We start from the raw sequence: 22,881 nt of genomic DNA, 5'->3' as shown, positions 1-22,881 counted from the left end.
AAGTAGGTGTTTTGTTGTGAAAATTATAAATAATTACTTTATTTGAAATTTTTAAAGTTAATTTTACTCTTAGCAACTCGTACGTTCAAAGCAAGATGTTGGGAATTGGATTTGATCATATTTTTTACAAATAATATGTAGAATTGAATATATTTTATCGGAATATGTTTTAAGCATCAATTTCTAAAAAAAATCCAACTTAATTAGCTTAACCACGTGTACATATACCGACACATCTACTTATACGACTAAAATAAATTTTACATATTTGGGCTTTAAAATAACAAATAAGCTTAATAGCCTTTCTTCTTCCCCCCATTTTTCTTTTTGAATTCAGACAGCTCCAAACTCCCATTATCACCATCTCAAAAACAGCCAAGAAATGATCTTTTCTTAAATTCAATATTAAATTCAAACCTTAATCACTCCAAAAAGTTATAAAAAAAAAAACCACAATCCAATCCCCAATGGCTTCAATCAACCCATCGTATCGATACGCCAACGCCGCCACTTCTTCCATAGATTCTCTCCGATCTTCTTCCAAATCCGACCCTTCATCCTCCACCGACTTATCGCCTCACCCTCACAATCCCCACTCCTCCTCACACGCTATAACGCGCCTTCACGCGCCGTCCACCACACGCCACAACTTTGGGTCTTTGGTCAAGAAATTGGTGGAGCACAAATCTGGGCCGTCGATGAAATCGAAGCCTAAGGGTGAGCTGAAACTGATTGTTCCAGCGGATTTCGTGGCGAAAAGGGGAAATGGATTGAGTGCTTTGCATAAGAAGTTGTTCAAGGGAGTAGTGAAAAGAGATGAAGGGAGTGAGAAGACGAAGAAGGCTTTAACTGAAGTTAAAGCGAATACGAGGAGCTTAGCTATGGTGTTAAGAAGTGAGAGGGAGTTGTTGAGTATGAACAAGGAGCAAGAGAATGAGATTGAGGAACTCAAATTGGTGATTGAAGAGAAAAACAAAGAGGTATTTTCTTGAAACTTGTAATTTGCTTAATGCTAGAGTTTGATTAGAATCCATTTTAGAGGTGGCCGAGCAAGGAATTCTATCGAGTTCATTCAAAAGTTTCAAACTTACTGTCTAAAGTAAGTCAAGGGGTCTCGAAAATTTATGTAAAGTGATGCTTGAAGAGAAGAACATAGAGGTGTGACTATGAATTGTGTAATTTGTTTAATGCTAGCGTTCGATTAGATCCATTTTAGTCTTGATTTTGCCCCCTAGTACTTGATTTAGTGCTTAAGCAATGGCGTAGGTAGGAATGTTAACGAGGCCATCTATAAGTTTCAATTTTGGGATCTTAAGGAAGTTAAGGGGGTTCAAAAGTTTATATATATACGAAAAAATTGATTTTGGACTATGATTTTCCAACAATTGAACCCCTTTATTGGTTGTGGCTCCGCCATTGCGCTCATGATTAGTGCTAAGTTTATTCAAAAGATTATATTTAGTAATAATTGTCAAATTGGTGTTTGCTGAGCTCAAATTGATGCTTGAAGAGAAAAACAGAAAGGTTTGTTCTTGAATTGTCTTAATACTAGAGTTCTATTAGAATCCATTGTAATCTTAATTTGCACCCCCAATACTTGATTTAGTGCTTAAGCAATGGTGTAGCTAGAATTTTTAACAAGTCCGTTCAAAAACTTCAAACTTACAGCCTATTGTAAGTTGAGGGATTCATAAGTTTATGTATTATGTAGGAGAAAGTTGTTTTATATTTGTTTGGGCAGTAGGATTCTCCAATAGTTGAACCCCTTCATTGGATGTGGCTCCGTCATTGTGCTTACGGATAGTGCTGAGTTTATATAAACGATTGCTTTTAGTAATATTTGATGAATTGGTGTATCCCAAATGTTCTACTTCACAAATATTGGAAAAAAATAACTGAATCCTGATACTGTTGCTCGCCCGTGAAAGAAGCAATGGAAGTAAGTTTGATTTTTGACCCAAACCTGTTTTTTTAACAAAAGTTAGAGATTTGTACTTCATGCAGGGGTAAATGAGAGGTTAGAGAACCCTTAAAAGGATCAATTATTTAGTATTCAAATGAAATGTCCTTCTTAGAGTGAAAAATTGATGTAGAGGATTCATACAGCCGATCCAACTAATTTGAGATTGAGGTTTGATTGATAGCTTAAAATTTAACTATGCCTCGTCCTCCATTGATTGTACACTCCTGCAAAGTTTATAAGGGAAGCTCGTGTTTTCGACATTTCTAAGTGGATGGTAACTTGCAGTGAAATTGTTTGGCTAAAAGTTGCACCTTTTTAGATTATGTAAGGATTATAAGTCTGAGTACACTTTCTAAAAGTAATATTAGGTGATATGTTATACTGATAAATGATAATAGCAGATTGCAAATCTTTTGGTTCTTTAGTGAAAGTAGTTTCGTGTTACAACAATGGGGTCATATAGATGTTGAGTTACATAATGGCAACTAGTTTTGTTTTAGAGTAAGCTTCTGTGTGGTAGCTGTTAATTGTACACTGTGTGAATTTAAGAATGCTCTTACTGAAATGACACATTTGTTGTCAAAAATGTGGTGGATGATAGTACCTTCGATGGTACGTTGACTATATGGTGTTGTTTTATCCCATTTGATAAATTATTTTATAATGATGACAGGTTGAGAAGTTAAAGGATTTGTGTTTGAAGCAGAGGGAAGAGATAAGGTCGTTGAAAAATGCCTTACTATTCCCGGATGTTATGAATTCTCAACTTCAGGAACTCGTGGAGAAGCAGGGATCAGAACTCAAACAGGCAAACCAGCTTATACCAAGTCTACAAAAGCAAGTCACTTCTCTTACAGGACAACTACGATGCCTCGCCTATGATCTTGCTGAGGTAACCTTGAGAAAGTTGTTGCCTATATCCGCTTAATATGATTGAGGATTTATTAACATATGCATTAGCGAGTTGTTTAAGATTCTTAATATAAGACCATAAGTTCTAAGAAGAAGACATTTTCTTGAACTTGTGCAGAATTTTTGTCTATTAATATCTGTGTATCCTCTAACGGAGACATTTGTGATGCACCATAGACGTAGTATTAAAAGAACTGCAGCGTTCCTAAGATCAGCAGATATTAGTTAAATGAAGTCACTTTATTGTTTGATATCGTAGTCACCTTACCAATCTTCATCTTAAAAGTTAGAAGGATGAAACCGAGTCAATTTTAATGGATTTTCTTCAATGGTTCAAGTTCACTGCTGAATATATCTTCTCTTGGTGTAAGCCTGAACCAAACTCTTTAACTATACCTAATGAGAAAAAAGGGTCAAGTCTATAGCATAGCTCTTTCTTTCCCCGTTTTCCTTTTAAAGGAGAGGCCTTGCAGATTCGTAGGTCAACATAACATGTTGGATTTGAAATCAAACTCTCTACCTTGAGCTGATAGGAATTGAGACTTCCAATGGTCCACTTTTCTCTCCTCGTAATCGAAGTTGACCCCTTTACCACATAAAATGTGCTTTGGATGTAATGATGCAAATATGTTCAGTCTATATTAAAACCAACATTAGTTTTTGAAATGATATTTTTCATACAGGTTAAAGCAGATAAATACCCTCTAAGAGGGTGTTATGATTCTCTTGATAGCTCCCCAAGGTCACCAGAATACGATCAAGAAGAGGCAGTGAATTCTCTGGTAAGTACATTTTCATGATAAGAAGAAACAAAAATGGTGGTAAAACGGATAACCAATGATATCTTGCATAAAAATTGGATATATGTTTTCTGCTCTATGTTAAGATTCTTTTGGAAAGCATTTCACTGTAACAATTTTAAGCATACGCTTCAGAGAGTAACTAAGTTTTTCTTCATTTTTCTCTAGGAATTCAGTTCTGAGAACACAATTTCCCCCAGTAGTCCAGATGACATGCTTCTCAAGGACTTAAATCCATGCTTAACGCCTTATTCTGCCAAGACGAAGTCCAAGGTGAGTGTCTCCTGAACCAAAAAAAGCTGCACAACTTGGTTACTGGAAGTTGTTTCTCATATAGAAATCTTAAGTTGCTAGATTATGCTTTCAACGCACCCCTCATTGATTATTTAACGAGACATGAAAGTGGAGTTTCTTTTCTATAATGGGGGACAATATGAAATGAATTCAACAGTTCTGCCAGCTTTGATACCATGTTCAAAGTGTGAGATCGTCCCATCTAAAAGCTTAAACTGTCAAATATGACACATTTTTATATACTTAAATCTATTCAACCGTCATAACCTTGAAAATTCGTCTGAAGTACCTCTACCAGTATATTGCATAATTTCTGAATTCACAATCATTTGAAGTTTTCAAGATTCATTTCAAAACATGATTTTCTATTCTTTTTACCAAAGTGAACTCAATTTTGATGCCTAATGTGATCTATTTTAGGAATTTGAGTTCAATTCTCCTGATGACAAGAACTTGCTTAGAAACAATATACAAGTGTACCATGACACTAGCTACAGCTACAGTTCTTGTGCAAGCAAAGTATCGAAAAGTTCAGGCTGTTGTCAAAGTTCAAATGCAGCCAACAATTCAATTCGCGCAGCTCGTGGATCTGATGAAAGCAAATACACATACAGAAAGCAGATCCACAATATGTTCTAAGGTTATATATTCTTGTTCCTAAACAAGCATCTTTATATATAGCTTTGGGATGATTAAGGCCGCGTTGAGATGAAATTAAATTAAAGAAACATAGTCAGTGAGTATTCAATATTCACATAGCCGACTCCAACTTATTTCGAATTGAAGCACAGAGTTTTTTAAGGATTTTTGGTTGCATTTTACAACTAAGATTATGTGATGCACTTGTATATTTTGTTTACTTCACATTTTATGTGCAAAACTTGGAGCTTTTTGAATTTTGAGATTCAAAACCATATAATTGCTCATTAGTCAATAAAAACACTTGTATGTACTCCCTTTGTTTCATTTTTTTTGTGTCTTAGTTTGTCTTGATACGTAATTTAAGAAGGTAGAGTTTTGAATCTCGTGATCCTAATCTAGAGGTGTGTGTAACACATTAAAGATATCGTTCTTAATCATACGATCTTAATGTCATGTCAGTTTTGTAAGGGTGTGCCACTAAAGGTAAAATAAGAATGATGAAATCCAAGAGTTATTGAATAGAAAGGCGACATTTTTATTAATATATTCAAAACAACGTAAGATAAATAAAATGAAATGGAAGCAATGTATTCCATCTATCTTGGTAGCAATCCACCATTAAGTGCCATCCTCACAACCTGGAAAATAACTGCCACATATCCAGATATTAAAAGATGTCATGTTAGAACTTGTTTTTTTTCCATAATATATGTTTTGATTTTATGAAAGTATACAAATTATATACACTCACAATATTCAAAATTAAAGGTTTCGTCTATAAATAATGATATATAGTATATGTTAATCATTCAAAAAATATTATTTACACTTCATTTGATTGATCTAGCCTTTTCTTTGTATCGATATTGTGAATCACATACTAAGGGATCGTTTGATAGAGTGTACTAGAGAAAATAATGCATACATTAGCTTGACGTATTAGTAGTGCCTTGTTTGGTACACTTTTCTAACTAATGCTTGTATTAGTAATACACTCTATTGTTTTTGTATTAAAGAGTGTATTACTTATACCATCTATTTTTATGCATTAGTAATGTAATGGATTTTAATGCCATGCATTAACATTATAAAAGACACAATTAACCTTAAAAACTTTTTTTATATCCATTCCATTATATTTGTGGAGGGTATTTTTTTAAACAATTTTTTTTTCTAAAAATATTATGCAATGCATTATATTTAAAACTTGCATTTGATTAAATAATAAAAAACTACCCTCAGAGCCTTTTTGAAACATTTCATAACATTTTCTTTTCTTTTTAATTTTCTTTGTTGTCATGTGTTTTATTTTCATTTATTTTTCTATGTCTTTTAATTTGTTGGTGTTTTCATAGACTTTATGTTCTCTTAAATATATATTTTTGTAAAAAAAAAAATCTAATTTCAACATAATTTAATTAAATAAAATTACTATTGTTACGATAAATTTGATAAAAAAGAAATTCTTTTTCCAACTTTCCACAAAAATATTTTGACTCAAATAGTACAAATATTAAATATTATTTTTGAAAATTAAAAAAGAAGAAGAAGAAGAGGAGGAGGAGGAGTTAATGATGTTTTAGCAAAGAACTTTGTTGCAACTTGAAAAAAAGTGTAAAAATAAATAAAGTGTGAAGGGTATTTTTATAAACAAATGTTTTCAAATAGAAATTATGCCAAATTTGTTATTTCTAATACATCAAATCAAACAATGTATAAGAAATAATGCCTGTATGACTAATGCAAGTATTAATATGCAAGCACTACTAATGCAAGCATTACTAATGCACCATATTTTGCATTATTCTTATACACTCTACCAAATGACCCCTAAAAGGGCATCCTACACGACTTACTTGAGACTACTAAGGTTGTCGGTGGACTCTTTTATTAAGGAGAAGGGGGGGGGGGGTGTAAACATGACAAATTCTTAAGAATATCAAAATTAATTATGAACAATATGCAACGATGTATCCGGTGTAATCTCATATGCATATGTGGGGCCTGAGCAGGATATGGTATATTGAGTCGACATTTTTGAAAATAATTTCAAAGCAATTTGAAAAAGGAAATATGGAAATATAGAAGATATTGGAAACAAAAGGAAAGCAATACATAGCATTTAGACAAAAATGAGTAGTAACAACAATGAAATAAGGCAATAATCGAGTCGAGAAATATTGATAAGAGAAAATCAACGACAAGAAACTACAAAAGTAATGCTAATACTATCGTAAGAAAGTGAAAACAGACACAATGCTTCAAACTATTACCAATCATATCTTAGCACATTCACATGCCTACTTATTTTAATATAATTCACAACCTTTATACCTTTCTACGAACGATACAGTTAAACTGAATTGAGAATGAAAATAAAAGACTATATAATAGAATTTAAAATAGTTTGAGGGATTAGAAAATTAGCTTACAAGATCCAATGAATAAAACAGCAAAGAGAACAAGAAAAATATGAATTGGCTCCAACCCTTTGTTGCCTCTTTGATTTTGCAATATTCCCCTTTTTGTTATGTTCTTTTCAAACTTAGCCACTTTCTTCTCTGCAACTCTTTTTGAAGTTGTCTACAAAATAAATAAATAAATTTTAAATTTTAAAATCGTCCCAGACTCCATTTTTTAACAGAGTTACAAAATATCATAAAATTATATCATGTATATTGATCAAATATTACATATACATTAAATCATGAACACTATTGTGGTGCCACAAACCAATGAATTGAATCCCTTCTTCAAAATGATTACACATAAAAACAAATATTTTCATATATATAATGACAAAGATAAATAAAAAAAATTGACATCACAAGTTCAAATATTTTGAATCCCCTATTAAAACTTCTAGTTCTGCTCTCGAATATTTTTAACGAAATTTTTAGATTCACATGTATTTGATATTGAAAATGAAACACAAACCTCATTGTAATTATTACACTATTAAAGAAAATAATGCTAAAATTACATATTAACTGCATAATACTGAGAGGAAGGAAGATATTAGCTCTTACCATTGATGTGTTGCTTTGGTTGTAGTTATAAGCACTATATATGAACTTTATACTAATTTGAAATGTGATAATGAAGAAGAAAGAAAATGCCCTTAATGTTTGTAGTATTATATATAAGCTCTCGTTCATTTTTATTTGTCACGTTTTACTTTTTAAGAGATAGAATATATGTACTTTAATATGAGAAGAATTGCAGTTTATAATACGTTTCACATAATTTTTTAATATCTTAATTTAAAATATTAATTAATCTAATTACATTTAATTCCAAAATCAATCAAAATAATTATCAATAAATTAAAATGTAATAAGTACGTATATTCTTTTATTAAATGTGATAATAAATTAAAGTAGTTTCTTCTTTTATCCTTCAACATGAAATGTTGCAAGAGTAATTAAAAAAAACACAAGACTTGTCGGCCAAAAGCAATTACTCCTCCTCGGTATCTTTTTAATTAATATGTTATATTATTCGGGAGTTAGTTTAATTAATTTTTAAAGTTAAATCAGATTAAATTAATTTTAATATTTTAAAAATAAAAAGTAAATATTGAAAAACTATTTGAAAAGAATATTATAAGTTGCATCTATTTAGTATATTTTCAAAAAGAAAATTATAACAAATAAAAAAAACAGATGAAATATATATATTTTTTTTACTTGACTACTGAATAAAACTCAAAGGACCGAAGAGTGTAGCATATACATAAATTTTATTTATATTATTACGATGGAAAACTTATTTTCAATAGAATTTTAATTACGTTAAAAAGATAAATAATTTTTTTTTATTATACTAATAATATTAAAACCAAACGTCTGTTGAAGGGTAAAGTGCTAAAGTTACCCAATTCTAATCTAATTAGTATAGGGACCAATTTAGCCCCCCATAAACAAGGGGAGAAACTAGGAAATGATGAATTAATTTATCAAAGTTATTCCTCTTATTTCAAATTATTTATTGTGAATTTTTATATCCAAAATTATTGATTATTTTAGAAGTTAAAGACAAACTTAATATTTTTTTCATTTTACACTTAACATTGGTTGTTTTTTAAAATTACACACATCTCCTAATAACAAATATATAAAGTAAATATTCATTGAAAAACTTACAATATATTTTAAGACTTATCATATAGTAAGAAATTCCTCTTGATTAATGTTTAATTTGAGACGGGGAGGATAAAAAATATTCATTTATTAGTTACTAATGATTCATACAATCGATTTTACTCTTATTACATAGTATATAAGTGTGTATTCAGGAGGAGGTCATCAGGTCCACGTGAACCTATGTTTTCCTCTCGATATCATATATAGTACTATTATATTTTATTGAGATATAAATGTGTGAATTCACACTCGGAGTATCATATAATGCAATGATGACTGAAAAATCGCTCTACATGAGGTTAAAATTTTAAATTTTATATTTATCTTATTTTATTTAACTTTCTAAACTTAGTTTTGAATCTATTATAATAAAATTTTAACGATTTTCAATTATAAGAATTTAAACATTAAATCGATTAGATTTATATTTTAGATGTATCATTTTGTAATAGTGGACTAAATATGCATCTCATGGATTGTATAGTGATTTATAATTAGACTTTATTTTAATACAAAAATGGTGGACTTGGTCATCATTTAATAGATGACATAAGAATGATGACTTTTCATGGATTAGATCAACATGACGCTCGTACTAATTAAATAATAGTGTAAATAATTAAACATTTGACATTTTTAATTATTGACTCTTTTCTACTTTTTGGACATACATGCTATTTATATTTACAAATGACAACGTACTATTTTAAAAATCAATATTTATCTTTACTATATAGTTTTATACATTATTTAATATTTTAAAAATATTTATAATGTAATTAATTCAATTGGAGAATGTAATGTAAAATGAAAGAGATGAAAATTTTAATTACTCTAATTAGGTTTATATTGATGGAGAGCAATAGCAAAGTTAACAGACGCAAAAGAAATTTGATGATAAAAAAATATTACACACACATATATACTCATATTATAGTATATATATTTAAATTTTGTAACTGTTTTCATTATTTATTTATTTAGACTTTTAATCTCCTTTTGCCATGATTTTCAATTTTATAGAGTGAGGCCCTAAATCTCAAAATATAAACTTATATGATTGTACGACGTAAGTTTATTTTTTTTTTTTTTTTTTGGGCCAATTCTTTTGGCAATATTAGGCCAATCTTATCTCCTTGTAGAAAAATTTCCTTATATAGGCATAAACATATTACATCATGAATAATTTTTTTTGCACACCAAACTTGATTAGATCCCTCCAATTCTATGTATTATTTGATTGCAGATATTTTTGAAATATTTGTTTTTGAAAGAACTTATCGTCAAACTTTTAATAGAATGACAAAGTTCAGTCTTGAAATCAAGAAAATATGGTTCCTCTTTACAACGAACAATAACATGATTTATCCGATATAAAATTGATATGGCGTATATAATGTTGTTTATGTGATGTTGTACTTGAAATGAAGTTGTGGTCAGGGCAACTCAATGTCTTTAAAAATGAGGCTTATATCTTAGACCTCCAAAATTGAAATGCCTAAGAAAATATAATGAATTTTTTAATTTATTTATTCTTTTTTTTAGTTTGTTTCAAAACATTAAAGAATGTTTCTTTTTTATGGATCAATTTTAAAATTTAACTTCCACGTGATATGTTTAACACCACAAGATCAAAAAATATTTTGGTATATATAGAGATTAAGATCATAAAAAAATAAAGATATATTAAAAAGAAAGAAATAACTTGAATATTAAATATAGAAAAAATAATTAAAATTTTATGCACATGGAATATTAAAGTTAAAGTCTTGTCAAAACAGAGACTAAAAGAGATAAAGTTATTTTTTTAAAAACAAAGAGAGTACAAAAGTAAAGATATTAAAAATAAGAATGGAGAAAAGTATGTTGGTCAAGCTTGAACCTGGACCTTATAGTTGAAGTGTAGAACTTTAATCCGTGTAAAAATGGGTTGAGTAAAATAATAGTTTATCTATATTTTATGAATAAATAGTTTTTTACTTAAAAATTCACCAAACTGTTGAAAATACTTTATTTATTTTATTTTATCATAAATATAAAAAAAGAAACTTAAAAATAAATTCGGAGTTGGAGGGTTCGAGGGTGGGGTAGGGGTGGGGTCGATGGCTGGGGTGGGGTGGGTCCGGATGAAAAAATAAATAGTTGAAGTTGAAAATACTTTTTAGAAACAAACTTTTTTTTTTGGTGGGGGTGGGGATGGGATGGAGGTGATTGGAGGACGATGGTAGGGATGAAGTTGAAAACATTTTCTAAAATTAAACTTAATTTTTTTTTTTTTGGAGTGGGTGGTAAGGGGCTGGTGTGGGGTGGGTTGGAGGGGGTCGAGGGCAGAGGTGAAAAAATAATTATTTATTCCTTTGTTTCATTGGTAAATTGTAGCAGTTAACAGGTTGGTGAATTTAATGGTCCATCATAACTCGCTTATACTACTAACTCATTCGGATGTTGTCAAAGATCAACTAAATACATGCCTAGATGGAGAACTATCTAATAAACTAGTATTACGATTAATATATACTAAGTTAACATATTTTGATAATCTATTCGTATTCACTAGAGAGATAATGTAATATCTAATGTTTAATGAGAGCCACACAACTACTAATAGAACTTCATTATATCTAACTAAATTAATTATTTATTATTATTGATTTAAATATTTTTCAATCATTTTCGAAACAAGTACAAGATCATTTGAAATAGTAGGTATGAATGGATGTTCTCGAGATCTTTTTAGCTTCAAATAACTAAGTAATTTATAAACTACTAGTATTTCATAATTCAAAAGCAAATAGTTTTAGAATATGTAATAACTATTTTTTTTACCTTTTTTTTATATAGATGTAGTTCACTAATTCACTAAATATGCTTACACAAAGCACGTGCCAAAATATTATATATATATATATATATATATATATATATATATATATACACGCAAACACATAAATAAATATTTATTCAGTATCTTCTTCATTGCAAATGTTGTATTAGGGGCTAGGGCTTCAATTTGACAAAAATATAAATCATAATGTTGGGCGCAAATTCAATTTTTACGAATTCAATAGAATATAATTTAATAATTTTGGCTCAGATGACACAGTTGGGTGAAAGATTTATTTAGTGTATTTAAGTAATTTATTTGAAATTCAATATACAAATAAATATCTTATAAATTCATAAATGATATGACGTGTGACTCAAGCATATATCACGAGATTTGCACGAGTTCAATTCTTATTGCAAATAAATCTGATCTTACCAACTTTAGGAATTTGTAAGAGTTTAGTTAATCAGACATTTGTATGAGAAAATAAAAAATCTAATTCATCGAATTTAAAATTACACATATACTCTTAAAGATTTTCCGATTGCGTGAAAAATATTAGTACATGAAAAAATAAGAAAGGAGATGAAAAGACAGAATGATAAAAATACATGCACCTCAACTAATTTAGTATTTAGGAAAAATGTATGATAATTAAGGAGAAACAATCAATTTAGTTTTTATTAAACACGAATAATTAAACATACGTCACAATTTTTTTTTAACAACTCCTTATGAAACTTCATAATATTGTTAATTAGAATTAACATCCTAAATTAATTGTTAATTTAAATATTACTTTAATCATTTCAAAACAAGTATATGATCATTTGAAGTAGTTGGATATATGAATGTTCTTTTGGTGTATATTCTAAACAACCAAGTAATTCTAAAGTACTTAAATTACTATTTTATAACTCCAAAATAATAGTTATATATATATATATATATATATATATATATATATATATATTCAAGTGAAATACTTAATACTTGTATAAAAAAAAACAAATTTAATATCATGCGCCACAGTTTATTGATGATTTTTCTATTATAAGAATTAACATTAGTACACATAAAAAAAATAAAAAAAAAAGTAGAGGAAATAGTAAAAAGGTCATTTGTCCTTTTTTATTTCTATTCTGTGTTAATCTTTAATATATAAAATTAATATCTTGTTATCAATATGTATGACAACATCACAATATGTATGACAACATCATAATTTGACGTAAATTTAAATTATTTTGATTTGACACAACTTCATAATCTTAAAAAGAAAATTATAAAAAGATAAAATTGAGATAAAGTGAGTAATGTTTTTTTATGGGACACAGATCATTTTGTATTATCTTTTCATAATATTTCATGGACATAACTTCAGTTACATATTTACCTTAAAAAGATTAATTCGATAAAAATTAAAGATCAATTCATTTATAGATTGAAGCATAGTTAATTTACCAAATTCTTTTGTATTCTCAATCAACAATACACACCAGGCAAATTCCTCTTCTGTCTCTGTTTTTTTTAAAAGAAGACAAAAAGGTTCTTTCATTTTCATTTCTTTGGGAAAAAAAAAACACAATCTTTTTTTATTAATTCTATGATATTTTTGTTACCCTTTTCTGTTTTTGTTCTTGGTTTTTTTATAATCTAGTTTTCTTGGAAAATTAGTGAGTGTTTGAGTTTTGTTTTAATGTGTGTTCAGCAGAAGGCAAAAAAGTTCAAACTTTTATTTGAATTCTTTTTCAAAAAACATCTTTTTGATATTCTATGATGTTCTTGTTGCCCTTTTTCCAACTTTCATTAGTATTTTTTTTATAAAAAAAACATTTTTTTAATTAATTTTATGATGTTGTAGTTACCCTTTTCTGTTTATGTTGTTTAATGGGGTTTATGTAATCTAGTTTTCTTGGAAAATTAGTCTTAATGGGAAGTGTTTGATTTTTCTGAGTTAGTCCAAATTGGTTGATTTCTGGTTTGTTTTAATGAATGTTTAGCAGAAGGCAAAAAAGATTCCAACTTTCATTTGAATTCTTTTAAAAGAACATCTTTTTGATTGATCTGATGTTTCTTGTTGCCCTTATGTCTTTCGGAAACAGTTTCTCTATCTCTACACTTTTTTTGTTGTATGTTCTTGTTGCCATTTTCTGTTTTTATTCTTTATGAGTGTCATATCCTCTGTTTTTCTGGGAAGATTAGACTTATTAAGAAGTGTTTGATTAATTAGTGTTAGTTTTTTCTATTAACTGCTGACTATTGGTTTGTTTTAATGTGTGTTTAGCAGAAGGCCAGAAAAAAACATCTTTTTGAGTAATGTTTTGAAGGTTTGTCATAATCTCTGAACTAATTTCTTGTTACCCCTTTTCTGTTTTTTTTTATTAAAATAAAATTATTAATGGATTATGTAACTCTGGTTTTTGCATCGAAGGGTGTGACGTAGTGATTAATGAAGTGGTTAAGAACCGTGAGGTCTTAGGTTTGTAATTTCTTTTCATCTGTCCTAGATTTGGTGGACAGAGTTATTTGATAATTGTTGTTGGTGGGACGTGACATGTATGCCGTGGAATTAGTTGAGGTGTGTAGGAAAATTGGTCCTACTGAGAAATGTTTGATTTTCTATGGACCTTTGGTTTGTTTAATGTTTGATTTGAGTTTCTAGTGTTGTTAGTCTAGTAGTTCTTATAAAGTTATTGCATTTTTCAATATGGAGTCTACATTTCTGTTTTTTTTTCCTTCTAAGTTCAGTTGATTCTTGAATAAGTAAAGAATTAAAGTAAAGACTTTTAGTCAACAACATATCCAAGTGGGGTCCGGACAGGGTAGAGCGTAAGCAGATGTTATTCCTACCTTAGAGAGGTTTTTTCCGAGAGACCCTTGGCTTTGAAGAACAATAACAACAACGAAATAATACGAAATGAAAAACAGTACATAATATACTGGAGAAAGAATAGGAAAAACAACAAAATAAGGCTATTATCGAACTTTCAGGTATTTGTTTTCTTTTAAGAAAAATAAAACTAGACCTTTGGTTTTGTGTACTGGGGTCCTTTTGGTTTTCCAAACACAGCGATTGATTCCTAGTCAAACTGTTCACTTGTTTTTTGTCGTGTTTCATTTAATTTGTTATTGACTGTATAATGAAAAAGCGAGCAAACTATGGTTTCAACGCTTACCTTAGAAAAGAAGAAAAGACTTCTTTTATATGGAGTCTATGTCTCTATTTACTTCCTTGGAGTTTAGTTGATTCTTGGAATAAGGGAAGAATTAAAGTAGAGTTATTTAGTTAACAACAACAACATACCCAAGTGAGGTCTGGTGAGGGTAGAGTGTACGCAAACCTTGCTCTTACCTTGTGAAGATATAGAGGTTCTTTTCCACAGACCCTTGGCTTAGAAAAACAGTAATAACAACGCTATAATGAGAAATGAAAAAAAACACTTCGTTTTGTAAAAAACTAAAACTAGAGCTTTGGTCCTATTGGTTTTCCATTTCTAAGTTGAAAAGGTTGTATCTTTCTGTTGTTTGCTAACTTAGGTTCAATCTTGCATGCTAATTAATCAGTTAGAACTAATTTTTTTTCGCTTGGTGTTTGGGGCAACTGCATTGAGGTCACGAGTAATTTGGATTTGGTATCTGCACTGCCTACCAGATTCTTTTTTTTGGTACTCGGGATTCGATCCGAGCCCTTTGGCTAAGGGTTCCTGTTGAGGGCCGAGGGATCGTTATGAGCTAATCATCTGAGTTGTCTTTATAGAGAAACTGTTTTTTTATTGTCCCTTGTTCTTTTTTTTTATTTTTGACGAGCTGGTTTGGGTGAAAAATCTTAATAGTAAACAATCTCAATGTAGACCCTGTTAGTTGTGGCAAGCGAGTGGCGGAATTTGGGGGTGGGGGTGGGGGGTTGAAGATAAACAAACTGTTCCACTTGTTTTTCGTCGTGTTCCATTTAATTTGTTATTGACTGAATAACAAAAAAAAAACAGGAAACAACTGTTTCAACGCGTACCTTAGAAAAGAAGAAAAGACTTTCTTTATATGGAGTTTATGTCTCTTTTTTTCCCTTGGAGTTTTATTCTTGGTTTAAGGAAAAAAATGAAGTAGTCTCTTAGGTCTTTGTTTACCCAAAAAATAAAATAAAGGTAGAAGGGGAAAACATGTATCATTTTTTAATGAGGGATATCTCCACTATACATCGCAAAGTTTAGGGGTATAATTTTCCCGTTTATAGAACTAGACCTTTGGTCATTTGTACTGCGGCTTTATTGTTTTTCCCTTTCTGTTCATCTGTTATTCATTTCTAAGGTATGAAGGTTGCATGTTTCTTATTTTTCTTCTGTTGTTCGCTAACTTAGGTTCAATGTTACATGCTAAGTAATCAGTAGACCTGAGTTTTTTGTTTTCATCCAGACGTGCTTGGTAATGCATTGGGGTCCCAAATTAGTCTGCATAAGGCACATTATAAAGGGAAGTGCTAGCGCTCCCTACTAGGATTTTTCTTCATACCCAGGGCTCGATCCAAACCTTTGGTTAAGGGTGCTTGCTGAGAGCTGTGAGATGTTTATAAGTTAATGATCTGAGTTATCTTTGTAGAGAAATTGGTTTGAGGTGCTGGTTGGGGTTAGAACCAGAAAAATCTTAACCTTAATAGTAAAGAAAGGGGAAAATCAATGCAGACCTTGTTAGTTGTGGAAAGCGAGGGAAGATGTGTGGAGTGGGGTAGGGGTGGAAGGGTTGAAGATAAACAAACACGAAGATTTATTCCTAGTCAAACTGCTCACTTCTTTTTCGTCGTGTTACATTTAATTTGTTATTGACTGTATAACGAAAAAAACAACAAGCTACAGTTTCAAAGCTAGCCTTAGATGGACTTTTTTTCCCCCACAAATTAAGAGGTTGAGTTAGGGAGATGGAGGTTAAAGAGTATAGCAAGCCGTGCTAGCCTAAGTCGAGGTCTGATAAATTTGTCGATTATCTTGCTAATTCTTCGTGATTCCGCTTGAATTTGAAGGTTTATCTCTTTGTTTAAAGGTAATCCACTATTTGTAGTATATAAAAGGATATTTGATGTTAAGGGTATCATTTTATTCAAAAAGTCAACAACGAGGCGTTCTTTTTATTATTTTTCGATAAGTTTCTAAACCCTTGGTAAATCCGCTACTGCCTTTGTGTTTTTTACGATGTCATTTTGGGAGTTATCGATCAACAATTCTGGTGCATTTGTTGACTTTCTTTGTTCATTTACTAAGTGCAGGTAGTTACATCAAATTCTCAATTAACTCGTCGTTCCTCATTAAGAACTGCAATAGCAACTTCACTGATTAGTCTCCCTTAACGTTTTCCCTAATTCTTTCCTATATATGTGTCTTGGTCAAGGAGAGAGTAGCAACGTTTTCAAATGTTAGATTTACTGATCTGATATGCATTTCCCATTTCTCGAATGTTTTAGGCCTTGATGAATGATCATACTTTGTATATTTCCAATTTTTTTGGGTATATTGTTCTTTTGATTCTATCCTTTCGTAATTTTCATCAAAATGATGTGGAATCTTGTCATAACGTTCCCTAATTCTGTGTTGTTTTGTTTATGAGCATGAATATCGTCCACAACTTCTTTGACACTGATCAAATTTGCATTTTGGCTGTAAAAGGAAAGCTTCTTTGTTATATTGTGACAATCTCTTGTGACATTTAGTATTCGTTTTAAAAGTTCAGTCTCACTAAGAATACTGATCATGTTTTACTTTTTGGCAGATTTTGCTGGCTCTAACATTTGCTTCGGCAGTGTACTGGAGATATCCGTTCTAGCTCAAGTGCTTCAGATTCAGCAGTCTATTCTCTTCTGAAAGAACCTTTGGTTTTTGAGATGTCGTGAGTAGTTTTAGTGTAGAAATTTGCTGATCAGTGTCTTCCTTTGGCACAGCTCACAGTGAGTGAGTTACTTATTGTCAGATGCAAGCATCTCAGGGACCTCAAAGGTCGTGTAGTGTACATAAATTGTACAATAAGCCAATGCAGCAAGTTCAGCAAAACTACACCCCTTGCCGTGCTTCTGACAACAGCAATTATAATGATGGTAGCAACTCCCAGGCACAGGTTTCTTTAACGACAGAGAATGAGAAGTTCTTCACTGTGGACACATTTCCGGCTACTGACTGTGCCATCTACGATGGAGATCCTTCCGTAAGCGTCTCTTCCAACAGGAGTCCTTTCTCTTCTCAATGTTCTCAGTCGAACATGTTTGAGCAACGTCGTTCTTACGAGAAAACTGCTGGTTCACCTGTAAGTTTGTGTTCAGGAGTTGATGACAGCAACGGGAAGAAGCATGAGCTGCGGGAACTGAATAATAAGTTGCTAAGGCCTGAATCCGATATTGATGACAGCTGCAGTTGCTCATTAAATGGTGTAGTCTCAAAACATTTTTCCTTGACAAGGCGGAATCAAGTATTGGACGTAGCCTCAAGATTGGACTTGAAAGAGTTGCTTGTTGCCTGTGCTGAAGCAGTAGATGAAGCTGATACCTCGACTGCAGAAGTTCTGATGGATGCTTTGGAGAAAAGGGTATCGGTTTATGGGGAACCTATGCAACGACTGAGTGCATACATGTTGGAAGGTCTAAGAGCACGATTATTGTCCTCTGGGAGTAACATATACAAAAAACTGAAGTGCAATGAACCAACTAGCTCAGAATTGTTGTCCTACATGCAAGTCCTGTATCACATCACCCCTTACTTCAAGTTCGCTTATATGTCCGCCAATGTTGTCATAAGCGAAGCCATGAAGAACGAGAATAGAATCCATATCATTGATTTTCAAATTGCACAGGGAAGTCAATGGGTGTTCCTCATCCACTATCTGGCTCGTCGGCCTGGTGGTCCGCCATTTCTTCGCATCACAGGCATTGATGATTCCCAATCAGCTCATGCACGCGGTGGTGGACTTCAGCTAGTTGGCGAAAGGTTAGCGAGCATTGCCAAGTCCTGCGGAGTGCCTTTCGAATTCCATACTGCTGCATTGTCAGGCTGTATGGTCAAACTAGAGAACCTAAGAGTTAGACATGGAGAAAGCCTGGCAGTTAACTTCCCTTACATGTTGCACCACATGCCAGACGAGAGCGTAAGCACTATGAACCATCGGGACCGCCTATTAAGACTAGTCAAGAGCTTGTCTCCCAAAATCGTGGCCTTAGTTGAACAAGAAATGAACACCAATACCGCCCCTTTCCTTCCAAGGTTCCGTGAAACTCTAGATTACCACAAAGCAATATTCGAATCAGTCGATGTAACTCGCCCGAGGAATGACATGCAACGGATCAGATCAGAGGAGCATTGTATTGCACGGGATGTTGTCAATCTCATAGCATGTGAAGGGGCTGATAGAGTGGAAAGGCATGAAGTTTTTGGCAAGTGGAGGTCAAGACTTTTGATGGCTGGATTTACTCCATGCCCGCTGAGTCCATCGGTTGCTGAGGCCATTAAGGTCATGTTGAAGGAGTATAGCTCAAATTATAAGCTTGCTGAAAGCCAGGGGGCGCTTTATATTGGATGGAGCAACAGAGCTTTAGCAACTTCTTCTGCTTGGCAATTACCTCATTCGCTGCCTTTGGGATCTTGATATTAGCATTTGGAAGAACAGAAGAGCCGAGACCGTTTCTTTGAAACTTTTTTCTTGTTATAGAGAGGTAAGTCTCTGAAATCTCGAGCTTATAGGAGTTAGCATAGGTAGTTAAGATCTATAGTAGACACCATCAACTCAGCTGGTATCTGTTAATCAAACATGAAATTGAGAATTCTGTTGTAATGAACCAAACTTACCAGCTTACTTAACCAGAAGTTTAGTTTGTTGTGCCAACTTGTAATGATAAATCTGTTTTGGGCATAAAGTTTCTATCTTGTGTTGTTCTTTTAGTTTTTACATGGTTCTCTTTGATTTCATTTGTCCCGATCGTAGTTGAAAGCTATATTGCTCCAACTCTCCAAAAATGTTGTCACACATGTGTCGAGGCTTTCGTAACTGCAATACTTTTGGAGGACTCGGCACACACCTATCAACATTCTTGAAGAGCCTACACAACATAAGTAAACTTAACCAGAATTTGGAACTTTTGTTGAACTTGTATATATTCTGCTTTTCCAACTTTGTAATGATAAATCTGTTTTGGGCATGCTCTAAAGTTTCTATCTGATTGTTTTCTGTTTTTGCTTATATGATCTCTTTGTTTGTCACTTGTCCTGAGCATAGTTGAAGGCTACTTTGTTCGAACTTCGCAAATATGTTGTTGTACCTGTGTCGGGTCCTTCAAAGATGTGGTACTTTGGAAGGATTCTGTATCTTATTGTTCTTGTTTTTGTTTATATGTTCCCTTTGTTTGTCATTTATCTTAAGCATAGTTAAAGCTACTTTGCTCGAACTTCGCAAATATGTTGTTGTCCTGTGTTGGGTCCTTCAAAGATGTGGTACTTTGGAAGGATTCTATATCTTATTGTTCTTGTTTCTATTTATATGTTCTTTTTGTATGTCATTTATCTTGAGCATAGTAGAAGGCTATGTTGTTCGAACTTCGCAAATATGTTGTCGTACCTGTGTTTGGTCCTTCAAAAATGTGGTATTTTGGAAGGATTCTATATCTTATTGTTATTTGTTTTTATTTACATGTTCTCTTTATTTGTCATTTATCTTGAACATAGTTGAAGGCTACGTTGCTCGAACTTGTCAAATATGATCCTTCAAAATGTGTTACTTTTGGAAAATCTGATACGTAAACATGTCTAACATTTTTGAAGAGCTTAGCAACATAGGTATGTATGTATATTAGTGCTATGTCTAAACATTTTCACTTGGAAGAGCCTAGCAACATAGGTATGTATGTACGTTAGTTCTATGTCTTGACATTTTGACTAGAGGTTTCGAGTGTGAGTGAAGAATTATATATTTTAATTTCTCGTCCGATATCTACTTACTTTAAAATAACATTTAAGTCAAATTTGCATCACGTAGAATTCATTAAAGGGAGTCATATTATTGCAAAATAATTTTAAACTTTTAAACCTCAAATTCGAAATTTCTGAGTAGGTACCTAATGATACGAGAAAAACATCATAAACTTTAGGAGGTTTGTTAAATTGAAATCCTAAAATAGTTGTGGAGTTGTGATGTTGCAAAAGTAACAACCAAATACTCATATTTTGCTATTTGAACTGTTCGAAAGTGACTTGTTAATTAGTTAGTTTAAAATATATATTCCAATATTTTATGATAGTTTATAGATTTGTCACCAAACATATAATGTGTTGTAGTTATTGAATTTATAATTAAATATTTACAAATATTAAAAAAAATAAAAAATCAAAAGCTATTGTTCATTCAAAGTCCAAACACATGTCTAATATAATAGATTCGTCTTTGAGAAATAGTTTTTTACATCTAAAACGATAAATTTAGTTGTAAAATAGTCTTTTTTGTTAATGTGATGATTTATTTACTTTTTGATTTTTTTTATTCGATTTGAGACTGAGTAATTATATAAATAAATTTAAACTTCAATTTATCGAAGGATTGAAACATAGTTGTTAGAAGTATCTTTACTCATCAATCCCTTTCTCTTGTTGTTTGCCTCATCCATGTGATTATATTAAATTTATATCCTTTTGGTATTTTGTTTAAATTAATCAAGTCTTAATCAATTAAATGTTCTATTCTTTTGTGGGCCAAAAAGAAAAAAAAATTAAATTAAATTATTATTATTATTATATTATTATTAGAGGATGTGACAGGGTGCCACCGTCCAATGTTTGAGTTGGGGTTCATCCCTTTCCTCCACATGAAGAAAACTAAGCCACAAATACTTTTGAATGATAAATTAAATTAATTTGATTCTCATTTTAATTATTGCTATTAATTACCTAAATTTATCTTTCTTTTTTTTTTAAAAAAATAATAAAATAATAAACCTTTAAATACTTCTAGACAATATATGGGGGTGAAAAAGAAGAAGCATGGAACTTGAATGTGTTTGAATTCAACTTTTTTGTTGTTGGTCAAATCAATTTATCGGATGGTTTAATTTGATTTTTATATTTAAATGATTTGATTTGTTAGTTATTATTAATTTTTATACATATTAAATTGTTATTCAACCATTGGTTGATTTGGTTTGACTTAATAATTATTTATCCATTATTAATTTTGTAATTATTTAAATAATTTATTGAATATGAAAAGAAATATTATTTGATATAATTTAATGAATCACGATTTAATTTATATAAAAGTTAGGCAATCCAATTTCGAAACGACGATATGGTATGTCCTAAATCAGTAAAAAATGACAATACATGATAAATTCGATAACATTTTTTGGAAATTACTTTCTTCATCCTTAATTATTTGTTTATTTTTCTTTTTTTAGTTGTCCCTAATTACTTGTTTATTTTGCTAAATCAAGAAAGGATAATTTTTTTTTACAGATTATACCCTCAATTAATTACTTCGTATGTAAAACGTCAAACTTTTGAAAAATCTCAAAATTTTAATTCACGCACTTCATAATTAGTAGGATAAAATGGTAAGCTCACTATGTCAACAATTATTTTCTTAATATGTGTTTTAATTCAAAAGTGAACTAGTAATTAGGAAGAGAGAGTAGAATATAACAAGAATTAGATTAGCAAACATTAGATTATTATAAATACATTGGTTAATTTATTGATTATACCCTTAATTAATTACTTCGTACGTAAAACGTTAAACTTTTCAAAAATCTCAAAGTTTTAATTCACGCACTTCATAATTAATAGGATAAAATGGTAAATTCACTATATCAACAATTGTTTTCTTAATATGTGTGTCAATTTAAAAGTGAACTAGAAATTAGGATAAGAGAGAGTAGAATATAACAAGAATTAGATTAGCAAACATTAGATTATTATAAATAAATTGGTTAATTTGTGATTTTACACAAATCTCATAGTGTTTAAAGCTAATTACATCTATCCTTACTATTTTTAAATTACAAAAATCACTTAAATTTGATGAAACCTAAATATATACCAAAACGTCTCGATACATCGCATCAAGATTATGCATGCATCCCTCCATATCATGATACATCACATCTTAGTTTCATATACATCACTCAACATCTAGATACATCGTATACGTCCCGATACATCATATGACATGATGTATCCGACCAATACATCCTGTAAAGTAATGTTTTGATACATTGTGTGTGTCTCAATACATCACATAAAGTGATGTATCCGACTGAAACATCACATAAAATAGATTTTTTTG

At 31.0% G+C, this 22,881-nt stretch overlaps 2 protein-coding genes and 1 long non-coding RNA gene across 5 annotated transcripts; 2 read left to right on the top strand and 1 right to left on the bottom strand.

The window, feature by feature from the left end:
• Window positions 1-275: 275 nt before the first annotated feature.
• Window positions 276-4,921, top strand: LOC101259429 (uncharacterized). The gene is made up of 5 exons (XM_004236613.5): window positions 276-980; window positions 2,637-2,855; window positions 3,559-3,657; window positions 3,844-3,948; window positions 4,390-4,921. The coding sequence occupies exons 1-5, from the start codon at window positions 468-470 to the stop codon at window positions 4,606-4,608; spliced, it is 1,155 nt and encodes a 384-aa protein (XP_004236661.1). The 5' UTR covers window positions 276-467; the 3' UTR covers window positions 4,609-4,921.
• Window positions 4,922-5,122: 201 nt separating this feature from the next.
• Window positions 5,123-7,795, bottom strand: LOC101259735 (uncharacterized). The gene is made up of 3 exons (XR_011220550.1): window positions 7,641-7,795; window positions 7,044-7,194; window positions 5,123-5,260 (listed from the first exon to the last, which is right to left on the bottom strand). It is a non-coding gene; the product is annotated as an uncharacterized lncRNA (long non-coding RNA).
• A 5,204-nt stretch (window positions 7,796-12,999) lies between these two features.
• On the top strand, window positions 13,000-19,500 carry LOC101260037 (scarecrow-like protein 21). 3 transcript variants are annotated; one of them, XM_069297006.1, is made up of 3 exons: window positions 13,000-13,131; window positions 13,874-13,913; window positions 17,341-19,500. In XM_069297006.1, exon 3 carries the CDS (start codon window positions 17,539-17,541, stop codon window positions 19,198-19,200), a length of 1,662 nt encoding a protein of 553 aa, XP_069153107.1. In that variant the 5' UTR covers window positions 13,000-13,131; window positions 13,874-13,913; window positions 17,341-17,538; the 3' UTR covers window positions 19,201-19,500. The 3 variants fall into 3 exon arrangements, with proteins under 3 accessions (XP_069153107.1, XP_069153108.1, XP_025886403.2); XM_069297007.1 differs by having other exon boundaries at window positions 13,024-13,131; window positions 13,871-13,913; XM_026030618.2 differs by lacking the exons at window positions 13,000-13,131; window positions 13,874-13,913 and adding an exon at window positions 13,987-15,891.
• The last annotated feature ends 3,381 nt before the right edge of the window (window positions 19,501-22,881 follow it).

The sequence above is a fragment of the Solanum lycopersicum genome, chromosome 4 (genome assembly GCF_036512215.1).
Source record: "Solanum lycopersicum chromosome 4, SLM_r2.1".
NCBI lineage: Eukaryota > Viridiplantae > Streptophyta > Magnoliopsida > Solanales > Solanaceae > Solanum > Solanum lycopersicum.
This window is presented reverse-complemented; position numbering and strand designations above follow the sequence as displayed.

Bases quoted from the DNA above. Each gene is read 5' to 3' on its own strand.
- LOC101260037 (XM_069297006.1), top strand. From the start codon at position 17,539: ATGCAAGCATCTCAGGGACCTCAAAGGTCGTGTAGTGTACATAAATTG.
- LOC101259429 (XM_004236613.5), top strand. From the start codon at position 468: ATGGCTTCAATCAACCCATCGTATCGATACGCCAACGCCGCCACTTCT. The intron at 3,658-3,843 runs GTAAGTACATTT...ATTTTTCTCTAG, and splicing joins AAGAGGCAGTGAATTCTCTG to GAATTCAGTTCTGAGAACAC. The intron at 3,949-4,389 runs GTGAGTGTCTCC...GATCTATTTTAG, and splicing joins CTGCCAAGACGAAGTCCAAG to GAATTTGAGTTCAATTCTCC.